The following is a 17,781-nucleotide window of genomic DNA, read 5'->3' as shown; positions in this document are numbered from 1 at the left end:
TTCGGAACAGATTCAGAAAGTCAGAATCAAAGCCAGAAACTCAGAATTAAGCATTTGTACCTTACAAATCTAATATGAATAATATTGGCTGCGAAAAAAAAACTATGTGTAAAGTTAACAACATGACTTGAAGCTGCAATACGGTCACCATGCAAATTGGAATATGTCAATCAGGGCAGCAGTGGCGCTCTGGTTGGCAATGTGAACCTCGTGACCTTATTTTGGTTCCTGCCTAAGGCTAACATCAGTCCCGGATCACAGCCCCAACCTCTCTCGTCAATCGGCACTGAGCAACACGGCCAAGCAGAGTTAAACAGCCCGGATGGGAATGCAGCATGGGCGTGCCTTGGTCCATGAGCAGATGGCCAAGGAGCTGTCTGTACATGATTCTTTGAATCAATTTGTATTTGTTATCCTCACACTACTTCTGATTTTCGAGCTATAAGCGGAATGACTCAACAAACATTTCTCAATAAACCAAGAGCCGCTCTGTATGATTATCTTCCCACGCTCACAAACGTTGTGATTTTCAATGGAATCAAAATATTGTTTAAGGTCGTCTGTGGCCAAAAACTCTCGAACCTAATGTTGTCCATATTGGTGAGGGATCTCGTATCCCGAGGGACAACGAAAGGGCCGCATTCAAACTAAACTACTTAAACTAAATTATTTTTATTTTACCAGGTAAGGCCCACTGAGCTATACAGCTCTTTTTCAGAAGCGATCTGGCCTCAAATGATAGCTCAAATTAATGACTTATCACGTGGACATTTATAGCAGCCAAATAGTCTAAACACGTGATGTTGATTCTCAATGTGGAGGAAAAAACCGGAGGGCCCAAAGAAAAATCCACGTAACCACGGGGAGAACACACAAACTCCAAATATACAGCAGCAGCAGGAATCAGGGTCGGGATCGAACCCACGACCTCCTGTATACCAGGCGAGGGAGTTAACATCTCCTAGCCACCGTGGCAACTTATTTTCTCCCTCACGCTATGAATGATGAAAAAAACGCCCCCCATTTACGCTCTAAGTTAAAATGCAGATGAACACATTCCTGAAGCTGCGCGTGATTGTTTAGTACATTTGGTATTCACGACATTGTTAGAGCTCCAAGGCTATTGCGAAGGTGCAGTCGGGGGGCGATGTTGCTTTTCTGTAATCCCAATGGAATAATCTTCTAATCATTTTGAAATTAGGCAAGTTAGGGTCACACAACGGCCTCCTCTTTTCGAACTAGACCACGGGATTAACATCCGTCGCGAGGCAGCTTTGTGCAGAGTATTTTACGGTTAATACACACCGCAGTCGGATTCGCAAAAACCCTTTGCAAGAAGGCACTACAACTGTGCCAAAATACCGACCTTGATCGTCTCGTAGCATTCGTTGGGACTGTCGCGCTGGACACAGAGCAGCGAGTATTGGCTCTTGAGGTCTCCAAGGGCCTTAGCCAGATCCATACACTTCTTCTTCTCCTTGTCGGACGTGACGCACCAGCGCACCTCGTTCGGGTTCACCACCAGGGCCTGGGTCATCCACCCTGTAGAGGTGGGCACAGCCACAGTGGTGGGTAAGGTCAGACTTAGACAAATGCCAGGAAAAACTCATGCACATTGGTTAACATGGAGAAAACGGAATGCACATCGGTTAACATGGAGAAAACGGAATGCCCATAGGCTAACATGGAGAAAACGGAATGCCCATTGGTTAACATGGAGAAAACGGAATGCCCATAGGCTAACATGGAAAAAACGGAATGCCCATTGGTTAACATGGAGAAAACGGAATGCCCATTGGTTAACATGGGAATAACGGAATTCTAATTGGGGCCAACAGTAAGTCTCGTCAATGCAAGGCTGTGATGCAGATTCGATATTACTATGCCAAGGCATAGTAATGTTCGAAGTTATCTTCAGAAAGAGGTGCAGCATGACCAGCTGTTGCTCAGTGTGTTGAGACTTTGTGAGTTGTGCAATATTCATTCAGGACCCTGTACTCGTGCTCTGCAAAATCGATGTTTAAGTCTTCTGTTTTGTATTGATTTACTCGTGCACCACGGAACTTTCTTTGCAAAATAGCCGAGAAACTGACAAAACTGGGCCTATCCGTGCAAGACGTCAATTACACCTAAACTAATGTCAGCTTTCGACTCGGTGATGCTTTCCGAGTTGAACAAGCTCAATAATAATGGCAATAATGTTATAGACAATAGAGCAACGCAGAAGTTAGGAAACGCAACAACCCACGTGCCGGACGAGCACAGTGTGAATGCATAAATACTTTTGATTGGGTCAGATCGCGTAAATATATAAATGTGCCGTTAAATCCGCCACCACCCGACACAGCCAATAAGTAAGGTTTGTCACGTAAACAGAAACGTGCCAATTCGTCACTAGTCCAGCACTAACCGGTTGTGTGTTGGAGAGCCAAGCCATATTTACCCGATCAAACCCCCCCCCCCCCCCCAATAAAAAAACACACCTGTATTACGGATGATATTGGTCGCGAAAGCCCCCTACGTGTTAAACTGCGTATAAACGATTCCCTTGGGTGATTCACTGCCACAGAGCGAGGAGTTAGTTGCCCGTTGCAGTGAGGCAAGGGCATCGCTGCGACCTACCGCACGCCGCCACGGTGAGCAGCCACGCGTAGAGCTTCATGGTGAGGCAAGGGAGCAGCGGCTGTGGTTCTCTGGGGGCGCCGAGGAGGGACACTCGAAGGCTGTGGCCAGGGCGCTTGCTTAAATAGGGTCCCAAAAGCACTTTGGTCGGCCAACCAGCAACAGCAACCACGCTCACTGCCCCTCTGCGCACTCGTGGCGCACACATTCCTCCCGCCTGCCAGAAAATTCCACTTCATTGCAACTGTGTACTGACCAATGTTTACTTGCAAACATTGGTCGAGTTAATCTACTGCGATTAAAGGATTGCAATTAAGGGGAAACTTGTAGCCATTTTACAGGAAACCCACCAAAGAAAAAAAACTGTCTGCTTTGTTAAGCCACGTTCTCGTCGGTGTCAGCGATGTTCTGTGAGCAATATACATATCGCTTTGGTGATCTGTACCTAGGATACGTGGATTTTTGTGCCTTTTTTGTTTGTTATTCTTGGTTCTTTTGGTAAAGTTACGTTGATAGGAAATCAAATGTAAATAATGAATACAAATTTAAACATAATCAATTGAAAATAATAAAAGAAAAAAAACTCAAGACCGCTTGTGTTGCGATCGAAACGTCGTGGGTGTTTTTGCTTTTAATATTTAAAATTTCTTATTTTTATTTATTTTCTTATTTTTATTTCCTATCTACGTGACTTTACCGAAATAACCAAGAATATGAATTCCTGCAGTCACGAAAGTTTTCATTTTTTCTGTTGTTGTTCATTCAAGGCTTATTATTCAAATTGTAACCAATTATATTAGTTTGTTACAAGAATAATACATTTCCCCTCCCCTAAAAAAATATATACCAGCGCCGCTTTTGATAAAAAGTGAAAAGTGCGCTCCTGTTTCTGTCTTTCATCTTCTCGTTTTTCACACCATTACGGAATAATAATACTTACTCTATTCAGTTAATTTGTGTGACAACAGTTTATTTTTATTTTTTGGACATCGAATAGGAATTTAAATAAAGAAGCGGAATCCGCTTTTAATTTTAACTCAGTGCAGTTTCACTTTTGCTTGCACTCATAGTGACAATTTGTGAAAATTAGCGATCAATTAGAAAGTCACTGGTTTCAAATTCAAATCGATTCAGAATCCAGTAAGTTATTGTAACTGAGTGCAAATTCATTTTTGGAAAAACGACTGTTCATATTTTTTGCGAAAATTTGTGAAAATTAGTGAACCATCTCCTTCCTGTTTATAGTTTACTTTATTAAATTAACATCAATAAAAATGAAAACATCCCTACAACACATTTGCAACAAACATAAGTCGAGAACCAAGTGGTTATACATTTTTTATTCACTCTCACGGGTGAGGAAAACAATTTTTGCATTGAAACATTCCATTCCTAACAGAAAGGTAACTCAAACAGCTCTTAACAACGCTACTACGTTTCGATTTAAAGCTTTCGTGACTGCAGGGATTCATATTATTGGTTCTTTCGGTAAAGTCACGTAGAAGGGAAATAATAAAAATAAAACAATAAAATTCTCACGGCGTTTTGATTGCAACACAAGCAATCATCATCAGGTGTGAAAACCACAGCGTCGTGATAATTTTATTGTTTTATTTGTATTATTTTCCCTCTACGTGACTTTACCGAAAGAACCAAGACTAACAACGCTACTACGATAAAGGTGGTTTATAATTGTAACTCTTTATTCACAGGTTTGTAATAAATGACTCTCAGAAGGAGTAAATTACATTCCAGCGCATCACATTCACTACTTTGGATTTCATTAGGATACACCCGGAAGGGTCTGCAGAGAGAGAGAGACTTTGACTTTTAAACAACTTTTATTGCCGCCAGCAGCAACAGCACTGGAGGCGATTCCGGTATGAAACACACAAAGTCACCAGCAACAACACAAATAAACAAGTTTCATGTATTAGGTATCGCCCTGTGAGCCATGCGGCTCTTCAGTCGGGTGCAACCGCAACAAACAAAATATGAACAGAGAAACGACGCGCAACAGAAACATCTTGGGATAAACCAGCAAATATTCCAGAATAAAAACCCACCGTATTACAACGCTGTGTGCAAAAACACTATATATCGAGAGAGAGACACTGGATCAAGCTGGGGAATCAAACACTGGATCGTTCACGACGTGAAATCACAGAAACACTATACATCGAGAGAGAGAGAGAGACTGGATCAAGTTGGGGAATCAAACACTGGATCGTTCACGACGTGAAATCACAGAAACACTATACATCGAGAGAGAGAGACACTGGATCAAGTTGGGGACTCAAACACTGGATCGTTCACGACGTGAAATCACAGAAACACTATACATCGAGAGAGAGAGAGAGACACTGGATCAAGATGGGGAATCAAACACTGGATCGTTCACGACGTGAAAGCACAGAAACACTATACATCGAGAGAGAGAGAGACACTGGATCAAGATGGGGAATCAAACACTGGATCGTTCACGACGTGAAATCACAGAAACACTATACATCGAGAGAGAGAGAGACACTGGATCAAGATGGGGAATCAAACACTGGATCGTTCACGACGTGAAATCACAGAAACACTATACATCGAGAGAGAGAGAGAGACACTGGATCAAGATGGGGAATCAAACACTGGATAGTTCACGACGTGAAATCACAGAAACACTATACATCGAGAGAGAGAGAGAGACACTGGATCAAGATGGGGAATCAAACACTGGATCGTTCACGACGTGAAATCACAGAAACACTATACATCGAGAGAGAGAGACACTGGATCAAGATGGGGAATCAAACACTGGATCGTTCACGACGTGAAATCACAGAAACACTATACATCGAGAGAGAGAGACACTGGATCAAGATGGGGAATCAAACACTGGATCGTCAACGACGTGAAATCACAGAAACACTATACATCGAGAGAGAGAGACACTGGATCAAGATGAGGAATCAAACACTGGATCGTTCACGACGTGAAATCACAGAAACACTATACATCGAGAGAGAGAGAGACACTGGATCAAGTTGGGGAATCAAACACTGGATCGTTCACGACGTGAAATCACAGAAACACTATATCCATGCGTCACACCGCCGTTTCAATAGGGCGACACAAGCTGTCTGTGTGTGTTTGGGACCGTCCATAAATGACGTCACGCACCTAAGGAAGGGGGGGAGGGGTCAGACATTTGTGACGATGTGTGACGAGGGGGGGGGGTTTGAGAAATGTGACGTCACATTAAAATGCGCAACTTTAAATAAATATAAACAACACGTTCTACTTAATTAAATAGACTTTTTAATAAATGTTTTCTCCTACAACATCAGAGTGCAGCGCCACATTAAATACGCACTACAATGACAACAATAGTTTAAAGCGATTTGAAGCATTTTTTGGGGGGAGGGGCAGAGCTTTGTGACGTCATATTTGAGGGGGGGGTCTGACTTTTTGTGACGTCGTGTGACGAGGGAGGGGGGGTCAAAAATCGCGTGACGTCATTTATGGACGACCCCTGTGTTTCTGCCTTGTAATGACACTTTGTAGGATGAACGTTGAGATTGATAAGGGCACGGGATGGCTAATAATGGCTGATTTGATCTGTGATAAGGTAGGGGGGGCACTGACAAGGGGTTGACAGGGAGGCGGACGCTGTAAACATGAAACTTAGAGTAATGCGACGCTTGTCCTATACTTATGCGTACTTGGGAATCAACTCCCGTGTGCGTATCTACACTATGGAATCTATGTCAAACCTTTGTTCGTGAAATGTATCGCGACGCTCGTGTTATACTTATGCAAGCTGGGAAATCAATTCCCGCGTGAGAATATGAGAATAGGTTTTCCCGGTTTTTTTTCTAGCAACAAAACAGCCGCGTTAAGATGTTAAAACACCGAACTGAAACCTTTTACAAGGTATCACGTCTGCATTAACCGCAATGCTTGTGACGAGGCTTTCAAAGAAAGTTGTCGCTGGTGTGGACCAATCAGTTTCAAAGACAATAATGCATCATTATTATCAGACGTGATTCCTTGTAAAAGGTTTCAGTTTGGTGTTTTAACATCTTAACGCAGCTGTTTTGTTGCCAGAAAAAAAGGGGAAAACCTATTCTCATATTCATAATAAAGGTTTTTGGGTTAGATCGCGCTTATTTATAAATGTGTCGTAACCCTCCACCACCCGACACGGCCAATCAGCAAAAAAAAAGTGTCACGTTGACAAAAGACAAATAATTCACTACTTCAGCCCACCGGTGTGTTGAAGAGTTAATCCACATTTACAGTTTGAGTACGACGTTTCGCTGGTAAATACTTCCAGCATCATCGGGCAATTCGCCAGAATGGTAAAGCCCTCGCTTGCTCCCGGTTTTATATAGAGCAGCAGGGTGACGTCATCACTTAACTCATCAGGTGCAGTGATTAGAGGCGGAGGGGGGGGTAATGTAATTATATAATCGATTAGTAATCAGTCATTGGTTATGATTAGTAATGAGTTGTAGATTAGTAATTCTTTAAATCAAAATGTAATGTGTATTATTTAATAATACGCTTCCAGGCCGCACTAAGCCGGTAGCTGTCAGAGCGATTAAAGTTATTCTTGTTCCTCTCAATTTCAATGGATTCTCTAATTAGTCTTTGCCAGTAATAATTAGTTTTACACACCACTGCAACATTGTCAAAATCAATTGAGTGTCCTTGTTGACAAGCATGTTCTGCCACTGCCGACAGTTGTGTTTGAGATAATTTAATATTTCTCTGATGTTCTTTTAGTCTTACGCTGATGTTACGTCCCGTCTGCCCAATGTAGCAGCTGCCACATGAACAATTAATCCGATATACACCTTCTGTTGATAGTTTAGGTAATGCGTCTTTAGTGCAAGATACTAGTTTTTTGAATTTTGTGTACTGTACCAAATCTTACTGTAATGTTTTGCTTTTGCAAAACGCGGGCTAATTTGTCAGTTACTCCTGAGATATATGGAATTTTTATTGTTTTAACAATCTGGTCGCTTTCAGTAGTATTGCTTTGCGATCGTGATTTGGCATTCAGTGCTCTGTTAATTTGAGCATTATTGTAGCCATTCTGTCGTAGTGCGTCTTTAACGTGTTTAATCTCTCTCACTAGACTCTCACCATCTGACACTGTTTTCGCCCGATGTACGAGCGTCTTGATAAGAGAGGATTTTTGAGCTGGATGATGATGTGATTCTGCATTCAGATAGGCATCAGTGTGCGTTTGCTTTCTGTAAACGCTGTGTTGGTTCTCGCCAAAGAGGTAACCATGATGACTTATATGTACAGCACTTTGGAATATCTGAATCGGTTGATGCTAATGCGCATTATGAACTGTATTGATGTCATCCTATACTTATGTACATTACGGAATCAATTTATGCGTTCTAGCACTTGCTCATACACACTACGGAATCAATCCTGCGCGCACTACTTATATGCACTATGGAATAATATAGTAATATGCTAATACGCGTTATGAAATGTATTTCTATCTTCATCCTATACTTATATACATTACGGAATCGATTTGTGCGTGCGCGTACTACTTATACGCATTATGGAATTATATAGCGCGATGCTAATGCGCACTATGAAATACATTGCGACGCTCACGCTATACTTGTACGCAGTGGGGAATGTGAAGCGGAACGCGGCTTCGTGACGACGACGACGATGGCCACGCAGTCGGGCCCGACGCGGCCGGCCTCGGCGGCGAGCGGGGCCGCCCCGCAGGGCCCCGGGCCGAGGGCCGCCCCGCAGGGCCCCGGGCCGAGGGCCCCCCCGCAGGGCCCCGGGGAGCAGCTGGCGGGCAGGGAGCGCTGGGGGCCCGGCGCCCCAGCCATGGCGCTGCTGAGCGAGCGGCAGGGAGACAGTGTGGCGGCGCTGCAGGCGCTGGCGGAGAGCAGAGCCCTTCCCGAGCAGGTAACGAGGAGTAACGAGGTGGTAACGAGGAGTAACGAAGCGGTAACGAGGAGCAACTAGCAGGTAACGAGGCGGTAACGAGGAGTAACGAGCAGGTAACGAGGACAGAATAATCGGTGACGAGGACGACACGGTGAGAATCTTGATTTTAGACTGGAGGCGCAAATCCGATGAGCTATGAAGCTCTTTTCCCCGACTGTGCCCCGGTCGGGTAACGAGGAGCCTGCCACGGGAGCCGGAGTTGACACTCCCACACCACCCGAGCGGTAATCGTGGCTCGTAAGTTCCGGTGATTTTAGTGTCACCGGATGATAACTCCAGTACGTAGGGTGCGAAAGAAGTTCGGCGTACGTACAGGGGCCCGAGGCGGCCTTGGACATTGGTCTGTGGCACACAGTGGCCTACACACGACGTCATGGGCCCTGTCACGCCCGCCGTGGCAAGTAGCACCGCGCTTTACAATTGTTTGTGGTGATTCCACACCGCAGGAATAATAATCATTATCGGGGCGGCCGCTGCATTCGAACCGCGCGTCTATTGTGCGGTGCGCGAGAGTGAGCGGTGGCGCCGCGGTTAGCGCACCGCAATGTGGAGCAGCCGGCAAGCCGAGTTCGATCCCCGCTCACGGCCAACACCAGCGATTTCCCCTTGGTTCTGGGCTTCAAACGAGTATCTGGGTGCGGTGTGTAAACATCGCCACTGGGGAGACAAAGGCGGCCGGGCCGTGATGCTGGCCACCCTCGCTGTACCGGCCTTCATAAGGTGCTCGCTAACAGCACTTACTCCTACAGTCTGTTACAGGCTATACGGGGGATCTTTGTCTTTGTTCGACTTGATTGAGCACCTCCTGTGTGTAAACATCAGCACTGGGGAGAAAAGGCGGCAGTGACCGAACACAACCGTCCCTCATCCTGCATTGATAGCTTCTCACTAACACTTGGCCCCAACAGGCTGTTAAAGGCTCTACGCTACCGCTCATGGCCAGCGGTAGAGTAGGGGTTAGCTCACTGCAACTACGAACCCAGGTCCCAAGATCAATTCCCGCTCGCAACCAATAACTGGCGAATATTTGAACTCGTCACGGGGCTGCCCTAGGTCGACTCAGCCTTGAATGTGTCCCTGGTGTAGCGTGTAAAGCATCAGTGCTGGTGAGACAAAGGAGGGCCACTCGTGGTTTTGGAAACTCACTCCCATTATGTGCCATGTCTGCTCGCTAACAGAACTTTTTCCAACAGCCAGTTCAAGGCTATTGGGAGGGGGGATCTCGGTCCCCCAAATATCACGGCCCACCCTAAACCGCACCCGCACAAACCATGGCAGACGCGGACGCCTGATGCGCGAATGGGAAATGTAAAAATTCTCCAGTGTGCCATCGCAGCGATGCACTCCGCCGCTCCTGACGCGGTTGCCTGGCTTGGCCACCCGATTGTGAAATAGTTGTTGCTCTGCATCTGCATCATCCATGCGAAAGAAGGAGGAGTGGGGCGATCGTTGTTGTTGTGTGCGCACGTGCCCCTCCGGTAGCTGCCCCTGGAGGAGCTGACGAGGCTGCCCAGCCGCCCCTTGCAGCTGCCGGCGCCCCTGGCCGCGCCCGCGTCTCTCGAGGAGGCCCTGTCCAACGGCTTCCGCTCGCTCGGCATGGAGCACGAGAGGATAGAGACGGCCCAGCAGGTGCCACCAGCCACGCACGCAGCACCAACGCACGAGACTTGAGTGGCAATACCCACCCTGCCCCAGCCACGCACGCAGCACCAACGCACGAGACACGAGAATTGAGTTGCAATACCCACCCGGCCCCAACAACTCGGCACGTTAAAGGTAGCCAGGCAAATGAAATGTAAATGACCCATTTCTTTGGGCAGACAGCGATATCATGGTGGATGTTTGATGTCACAGTGGTAACGCTCTGACCCGCCCCGACTGGACATCTGTGAAAAAGAGCTTTACAGCTCATCGGATTCCTCCGGTATAAATACACTTTCTGATATTTAGGTGCAGAATTACACGAACCATTTCCAAGTTCGTTACTTGATGAAGGTCAAAGCAGTTTGAGCGAAAGGTTGTGCATTGATGTTAAGTTCAGTCATGAAAGGCTTCAAGCCACCGGTGAGGAGCTTTATTGATCAGAATTTGATCAATCCATTGGCATGTATAAATAATAAAATCTCTGTGACCATTAGTCTTTTTCAGGTAGTGGAGGTTAAATTATGAAAAAAATTGGCATTAAACTACCACGTTGCTTACCCCAAAATCGAATATCAATCATTCTGTTGCCTATGAACACCCACGTTAGAAGTTAAAAACCGAACAGGTTTCATCAACACAGTGGCCTTCAAAGGAAAAAAAATAGGCGACGTTTGAGGCAATGGCCCTTCTTCAGAGCACTTACGTAGTCCAGAGATACAGAGGGTTCTCTCCGTGCGAATGAACAACATTGATCACCGCCAATTTTGATCAAATCTCGCAGTGGCCGTGAGAGTTTTCGGCTCACTGAGGAACTGAAACAATAGCAAATAGCGAGTTAAACGCTTCTACACGTGACATTTTGTTTGGCTGTAGGGTGGTGAAGGGTCTTAACGACAACAATGTATGGCCCGGTCATGACGTGGCCTAACCAAAACATGTATTATGAATCATAGGTTTGGCTGCAAAAACCATCGAATTAAAATGACGTAAGGATTCTATTAGCTGATTGAAGAGTGAGTGAGTCGGTCAGCAGTGTGTCGCACACGGGATATTGTATTACGAGGGACGTGTGTATGCTACGTGTTGGTGCTGTGTGTGTTAGTGCTGTGTCGATGCTGTGTGTTAATGCCGAATAGGTTCCGTGTGTCCATGCTGCGCGTCTTGTTGCTGTGCGTCGATGCTGTGTGTAAGTGCTACGTGTGCGTGTTGTGTTGGTACGGTTCGTGTGAGTTCTTTGTGTCACGGTGCTTCGATGTTGGTGCGGTGTGTGGTCAACACGCCCTGTGCATTTGTCCGTGCAGTTCTTCACGTGGTTCTCCAAGGTGCAGGATCAGATCAATGAGGATGAGGATTCCGGCTACAGGTGTGTGTGTGTGTTGTGTGTCGTCCCGCATCAACTCTGGCGCACAACAACCTTCCCCCTGGTGCTGGCGTTGTGAACAGTTTAGTGAAGGAGGCCAGACACGCAGAGTCAGAGAAAGGTTAATGAAATTATAATTTAAGGGGGATGCTTTAGATTTTCTGTATATGCTAATAAAGCACGTAGAAGCACTTCAAAGGAGAGAGACCAGGTTAGGTTTCATCATTTTAATAAATGGCTCCTTTCTCTTCACTATGGGACTCAGTGGGAGTGGTTTGATCGGTCAATGAGACTCTGCAATTGGCTTCTCATTGGGGGCAGATCAACTGTGCAGCATGTTTAGATGTTGTTGTAATTGACCCAGACGCTTATTTGATACGCACCTCCGATTACCACGATTGGCAACGTACCGTGCGAAAGAAGTTCAACATACTATGTACATGTTTTTACTTTTACTTGTTCGATGATTGAGTAATTTGCAGTTTAACGGTTCACATTTTTTGCAAATTTGGACAATGACGCAGGCACACATTGGCCTCCTCTTGCGAATGACGTCACGGGATCTATAACGCCCGCTGTGAAGCAGATGGCACACATTTTTACGATAAATACATCCACATGGGCGGCCGCTGAATTGGAACTCCGAACTTCTGCTATAAGCAGCGAACACCCTACCGCTGGGGCCTGTCACCGCTGAATAGAGCGATGTCACCGCTCCATATATATGGGCGTCGCGGTGGCGAGATGTTAACTACCCCGCCTCTCATGCAGGAGGTCGTGAGTTCCATCACCAGCCTGATGCCTGAATATTTGGAATTTGCATGTTCTCCCCACACATGGATTTTTCTCCAGGTCCTCTGGTTTTTCCCTCCACGTTTAGAATCAACATGCGTTTCGAGTGTTTTTCTGCTGTCAATTTCCACGTGATAAGCCACTTCGTTGCGTTATCAATTGTGGCCAGGTCGCTTCTGAAAAAGAGCTATGTCGCGCAGTGGGAGGGACTTACCTGGCAAAATAAAAAAAAATAGTTTAGTTTTATATACTGGACATCTGTAAAAAAGAGTTTCATAGCTCTTTGGATTTCTCCAGGAAAAATAACGATTCTCATTCCGATATCAACCCGGAGCGCATTGCGGAGTGGCTACGACTGACGTGCGTGACCACCACCCGCGCCCCCTCCGCAGGCACGTGCGCGAGTCCCTGTACGGCTACAGCGAGCAGTGCGACGCGATGCTGCACGACGTCGACCTGGCGCTGCAGGAGCTGCAGCTGCTGGAGCAGCAGTACGTGCTCGTGTCCACCAAGACCGGGGCGCTGCACTCGGCCTGCGAGGAGCTGCTCATGCAGCAGGCACGGGACCCCACGCGGTGGTGGTGACACGCGGCACGCGGGCTCTCCGTACAACACACGCTAGTTTCCCAGCGGGCACACAGGCCGTAAGAAACTGTACGCGCCTGTCTCATTTGTGGTTCAACGTTAAAGATCACATCGTTAGCAAACGAAGGCCATTGTGTGCCGGTGCTGTGGTCCTGTTTTGGCAAACTAAATATAAACCCTTGCAAATTGCTCACTTTGACCGTACTGTACATAGCAATCATCGTGCCCTGGTGCAACAACTCTCCTGAAAAAGAGTATTGAGAGGCATGCTTTCCTGACTAAATATGGATAATCACATAATTACAATGAATAGTGACAACTGCCGGTCCCTGTGTTTCCCCGCCATGTGCAGTCCAAGCTCGTGGAGCTGGCAGAAGACATCCAACAGAAGCTGTCTTACTTCAACGACCTGGAGAATATCAGCACGGTGCGTGCGGTGCCGCCAATAGAACGCCCCGGCGGTTCCCCCACTCACGACGGAACAGGTTGTGTAATCGACAAAAGTCCGCTTGTCAGAAGCGAGACAGGCATTCTTACTCTATTCCAGCCTTGACTACGGTTGTAGTGGTGGTCATCAGTGGTGGTGACGGCGGTTGTGGTACAGCGGGGAGTGGTGGTGTAGCGGTTAGCGAGCTGCGCTACGAACCCGACGACCCCGGCCAACACTAGTGACATATCTGAACCGGTCTTGGGCCTCCCCTCAAATGAGTACGTAGTGCGGTGTGTAAACATCGCCACTGGGCAGACAAAGACGGTCGGGCGTGGTGCTGGCCACCGTCCCCCTCATGTGCTGTTCCGGCCTTCATAGGTGCTTGCTAAAAGCACTTGACGTAACACTTTGTTAAGGCTATATGGGGGATATTTGTCATTTTGTTCTATTGGGGAGTTGACGTTTATTTTGCCTAACCGGGTGGTGACATCTCAAGAGACCAGGATAGGAGTCTCATTCGCAAGAGTGAACTGGGCCACCCACACCACAAAAGCAAAACAAATAAAATAAATTACAGCAACGAGGTGAATAGAAATGAGAGAAAAAAACAACTTCATCTCATTAGAGATCAAAAATAATAAATCCCTGTGGCGAAAGTCGCTTCGGGCAGATTATATTTAGATCACAGTAAACTTATAATTTAGTTACATAAAACATTGAATGGATTTAGGGTGACTTGCACCAATGTGTAAACCGACGAGGGCATAACGAGGCAAACGCAATTGCAAGTGAAGTTATAAAATAGTCGACGGTCTGGCATGCAACTGTGATTCCGATGTGTAAAGTAGCCGAGGGAATTGGACGCGATGGAATTTCCAGGTGTTTGGGGGCATTGACACAGAGTGAGTGAGATCCATGCAGGTTTTTGTCCTTGGTAGAATCCACTTTAGTGTTGTGGGGTGTCGTAATATTTTGAAGCTTTTGGTGCTGGATTAACACTGTGAATAGGTAAGGTCCTGAGTCATGCGTGTATGCATTAAATATGAACTTGGGCCAGTGAATATCCCTCCGAGTTGAAGGATGAGAGGTGGTAGCCGGTCTTAGAGTAAAGATCACCGTGGTCACGGGGTGGTCGTGCTGTCGTGTGGTATATTGATGGTCGTGGTTGTCGTGTGCATTGGTTGTTGTATTGTATGGATGTTACACTTGTTGTGGTGTGTGTAGAGAGGTTGCGGTAGTGTGTGATGGTTTCTAGTTGTAAATCCGGCCAGGTGGCCACGCAGTTGAGCGAGCAGCTCGCAATCGGGAGATCGTGAGTTCAAATCCTGGTTGTGGGGCTTGACTCAGCCCCATAATCCCTCCGGGGTCAATAAAAATGAGTTCCGCTTCATGGACAAGTCAACAATGGATAGAACCCGCCCCCATCATAGGAATGTGGTAATTTTTCACCACTGGGTTCAGTGCATCGCCTCAATGCTCACTTTGACTTTTGAGTGGAACTGTGCAATGGCCGTTGTTGAGTTGTTGCTTAAGTCACCACTCCCGTGCCCACCCCCCCCCCCTCGTACCATCCACTTCCTCCGTTGTTTAGAAGCTGAACAACCCCAGCTTGGCCGTGACGAGCGAGGGCTTTGTGGCGACGCTGGTCAAGCTGGACGACTGCATCTCCTACATCTCCTCCCACGTGGGTGTCTCACGGGGGGGGGGGGCACACCTGGGCTGCCACATTTCCCCGCCTCCCTCTTCAGATATCTTCTGTAAATATTTATATATGTATGTATGTGTATATTTGAGCAGCAGGGTGGTGCAGTGGGTAACACTTGTGCCTCATTGCACGGTCGGCTATGTACAGTGCGAACGACGTTCAAAAATGCAAGGTGCCTGAGTTCGAGTCCCAATTCAGGTGCCTTTCTGTGTGGTGTTTGTCTGTTCTCCCACTGCTCTGCATGAAGTTTCCTCCAGTTTCTCCGCTTTACTTCCAAAAGACAAAAACACACCCTCACACAGTGTAACTGGCATTGGCCAAAACATCCCAGTGCAGAAAAAAAACCGCCTGCAAATGACTCCATTGGGATCGCACACACACGCATATATCAGCAACATCGCTAACTTTTGCAACAAAAAACTTGGTAGGACCCTCCTGAAAAGGGTATTTTCGTATATATGAAAAAATCTAATTAGTTTTAAATAACGTCATTCATACAAATCGCATCTCACAGTCGCTGAGGAACCACAGACACGAGCTGGAAGCCTGCCAGGCGGAGCCGGCGCCGGCAGTTTGCTCTGCAATTAGTTTGTGTTTATACGTGTCAGAGGAAACCAGAGCGGCCGGAGAAACCCACACATGCAAGGAGGCAAGACTCTGTACCATACACAAGGGACAGACGATATTAGTCCACACTTTTCTCTGATGCATCCCGCTGGCAAACCAGGGTATGATGCTCCTTGATGCCCACTGGAGCGGAGTTTCGCAATATTTGCCATTTGTCCGATACACCAACCCTCGCCTCCATAGTGCTGGAAGAATCGGTGAGACTTCCCTGCACAAAGCAAACACAAGAACATTCATGACTATGCCTTTTAAACACAGCGCCTTGCTGCGCGATACCCCTGCGAAAGAAGATTGGCGCAATTACCAAACGCTCTAATGATTTGACGATGTGATCTCGGTACGTGCGTATGTATGTACGTTGGAACTTTCACACCTTGTACGTAGCCAACCGTGCTAATCGGGAGGTTTGCGGAGGCATGATGCGGTAACCACACCCCGCGTGTCCGGTCCCACGGCCATGGCTTCTCCTCGCACAGCCGGGCTTCAAGGACTTCCCCACGTTCCTGCACAAGCAGCAGCAGTGCCTGTCGCGTGCCCTGCTGCTCATGAGGACCTCCGTCGTGTTCACGCTGCAAAAGCTGACGGCCACGCTCAGCAAGCGGGTGAGTGTGCAGCAGCGTGCTCGCTCGCTCGCCAGCTCGCACAAGTGCTCTCCCATTCGGCGCTCAAGACAGGTCATTGATGTACAGTTCCATGCTTTTTGTAGGTATGTATGTATGTTGAACTTCTTTCGCACCGTACGTAGCCAACCGTGCTCATCGCAAGTGCTAATAGCACGGTTGGCTACGTACAGACTGCTAGCTGATAGCCACACATGTTCTTAGTCACGTATGTAACATATTTTCTTACAGTCTGCTTTCTTACAGCAATCTTAAGCCGAATCCAATGCTGAAAAAAAACCCGTGAATTACTCGATTGGGATTACACGCACGGCAACATCGCCCCCTGCTCAGAAAACTTGGCAGGAACCAACGCGAAAAATGGTCTTGAGACTCTGCGAGATTTTTCTGGGTAAACGAGCGTAAATAAATCTAATAATTTTACTAAAATTATTGTGCTAACGTTTTGACTGGGCCTTGTATCAAAACGCTTTTGTTCATTATTAGCCCACCCATTAAAATTATGCCGATTGTTATCGGATCCTACGTTGCATCATGGTGTCCTCGATAGCCAGGGTTATCTGCAGGCAGGGTGGCAAACTGAAGCCAGCCATGCCACATGAGTCACCACAGCAAAGGCTGGGTTTTCCCAGACCCCCTAAGCTTCTCTTGGCTGTGTGTGATGCAGGGAAAAACCCGTGCTTGATTAGTGATGGTGTTAGGACTCTGTGTTCTATGAAGCATGTTGACATTTCTGGGAAATTCTGAGTGTTATGCTGACCTGCTTACAAATTGACTCATGCATTTATATAGAGCTTTTTAAACAACCAACTGTCAGTCAAGATTTGGCACGGTTGAGAGAGAGTAAATTTTGCTAAATCAGTCTTCAAAAATTCCAGCTTCCTCCACCGTTTTCCCTCCACGATGCCAAACACTCGCGAATGTGCCAAACAACCTGATTAGGATCCTCCTGCAAAGGAGTCTTGAGACGCAGTGATTGAGGCTTTATTGTTCGCCTTTTGGCGTTGTCCTCTGGTCTAGCACCGTTTGAGACGAGGCTCTAAAGAAAGCTGTCTCTGGTGTGGACCAATCAGTTTCAAAGACAATGCACCATCATCATATACTGTCAGAGCGTGTTTTTTGTTTGTATTTTCACCACAAGAATCTGTGGTTAATGCAGACATGATTCCTTGCAAAAAGTTAAAGTTTGGTGTTTTAACATCTTAACACCTGTTTTGTTGCCAGACAAAAGGGGAAAACCTATTCTTATATTTTGACACTGGCAAAGGAGGTCCCATGAAGTAATAGGGATTATTATTATTAACCCAATGAGATCGATTTCAAATACCTTCTGCACCGGCATTCAAATAGGGAAGGGTCGTGTTTTTGCTACGACAGTGGTCGTGACTCCGCTTTCCCAAAAGTCTAC

General features: G+C 46.7%; 2 protein-coding genes across 3 annotated transcripts in view; one reads left to right on the top strand and one right to left on the bottom strand.

Moving 5' to 3' along the window:
- The window catches only part of LOC116954471 (serotransferrin-1-like), a 31,136-nt gene extending 28,360 nt beyond the window's left edge, over positions 1-2,776 (bottom strand). Inside the window, exons 1-2 of the mRNA XM_032975011.2 lie at positions 2,623-2,776; positions 1,367-1,542 (exon numbers count right to left, since the gene is read on the bottom strand). Of these exons, the coding sequence (XP_032830902.2) occupies positions 1,367-1,542; positions 2,623-2,662 (216 nt within the window). The 5' untranslated portion in view covers positions 2,663-2,776. The remainder of the gene's footprint in view (positions 1-1,366; positions 1,543-2,622) is intronic.
- Positions 2,777-8,272: 5,496 nt separating this feature from the next.
- Positions 8,273-17,781, top strand: part of COG3 (component of oligomeric golgi complex 3) — a 36,832-nt gene continuing 27,323 nt past the window's right edge. Inside the window, exons 1-7 of one of the 2 annotated variants that reach the window (XM_076052386.1) lie at positions 8,273-8,568; positions 10,093-10,239; positions 11,556-11,617; positions 12,799-12,964; positions 13,344-13,418; positions 15,013-15,105; positions 16,230-16,355. In XM_076052386.1, coding sequence (XP_075908501.1) covers positions 8,320-8,568; positions 10,093-10,239; positions 11,556-11,617; positions 12,799-12,964; positions 13,344-13,418; positions 15,013-15,105; positions 16,230-16,355 — 918 coding nt within the window. In that variant the 5' untranslated portion in view covers positions 8,273-8,319. The remainder of the gene's footprint in view (positions 8,569-10,092; positions 10,240-11,555; positions 11,618-12,798; positions 12,965-13,343; positions 13,419-15,012; positions 15,106-16,229; positions 16,356-17,781) is intronic. The other variant, XM_032975145.2, reaches the window with a different exon arrangement.

This window comes from Petromyzon marinus, chromosome 55 (assembly GCF_048934315.1).
Source record: "Petromyzon marinus isolate PM22_M1 ecotype Great Lakes invasive population chromosome 55, UKy_Petmar_22M1.pri1.0, whole genome shotgun sequence".
Lineage (NCBI taxonomy): Eukaryota > Metazoa > Chordata > Hyperoartia > Petromyzontiformes > Petromyzontidae > Petromyzon > Petromyzon marinus.
The sequence above is the reverse complement of the archived record's forward strand: the minus strand, read 5'-3'. Positions and strand labels throughout refer to the sequence as shown.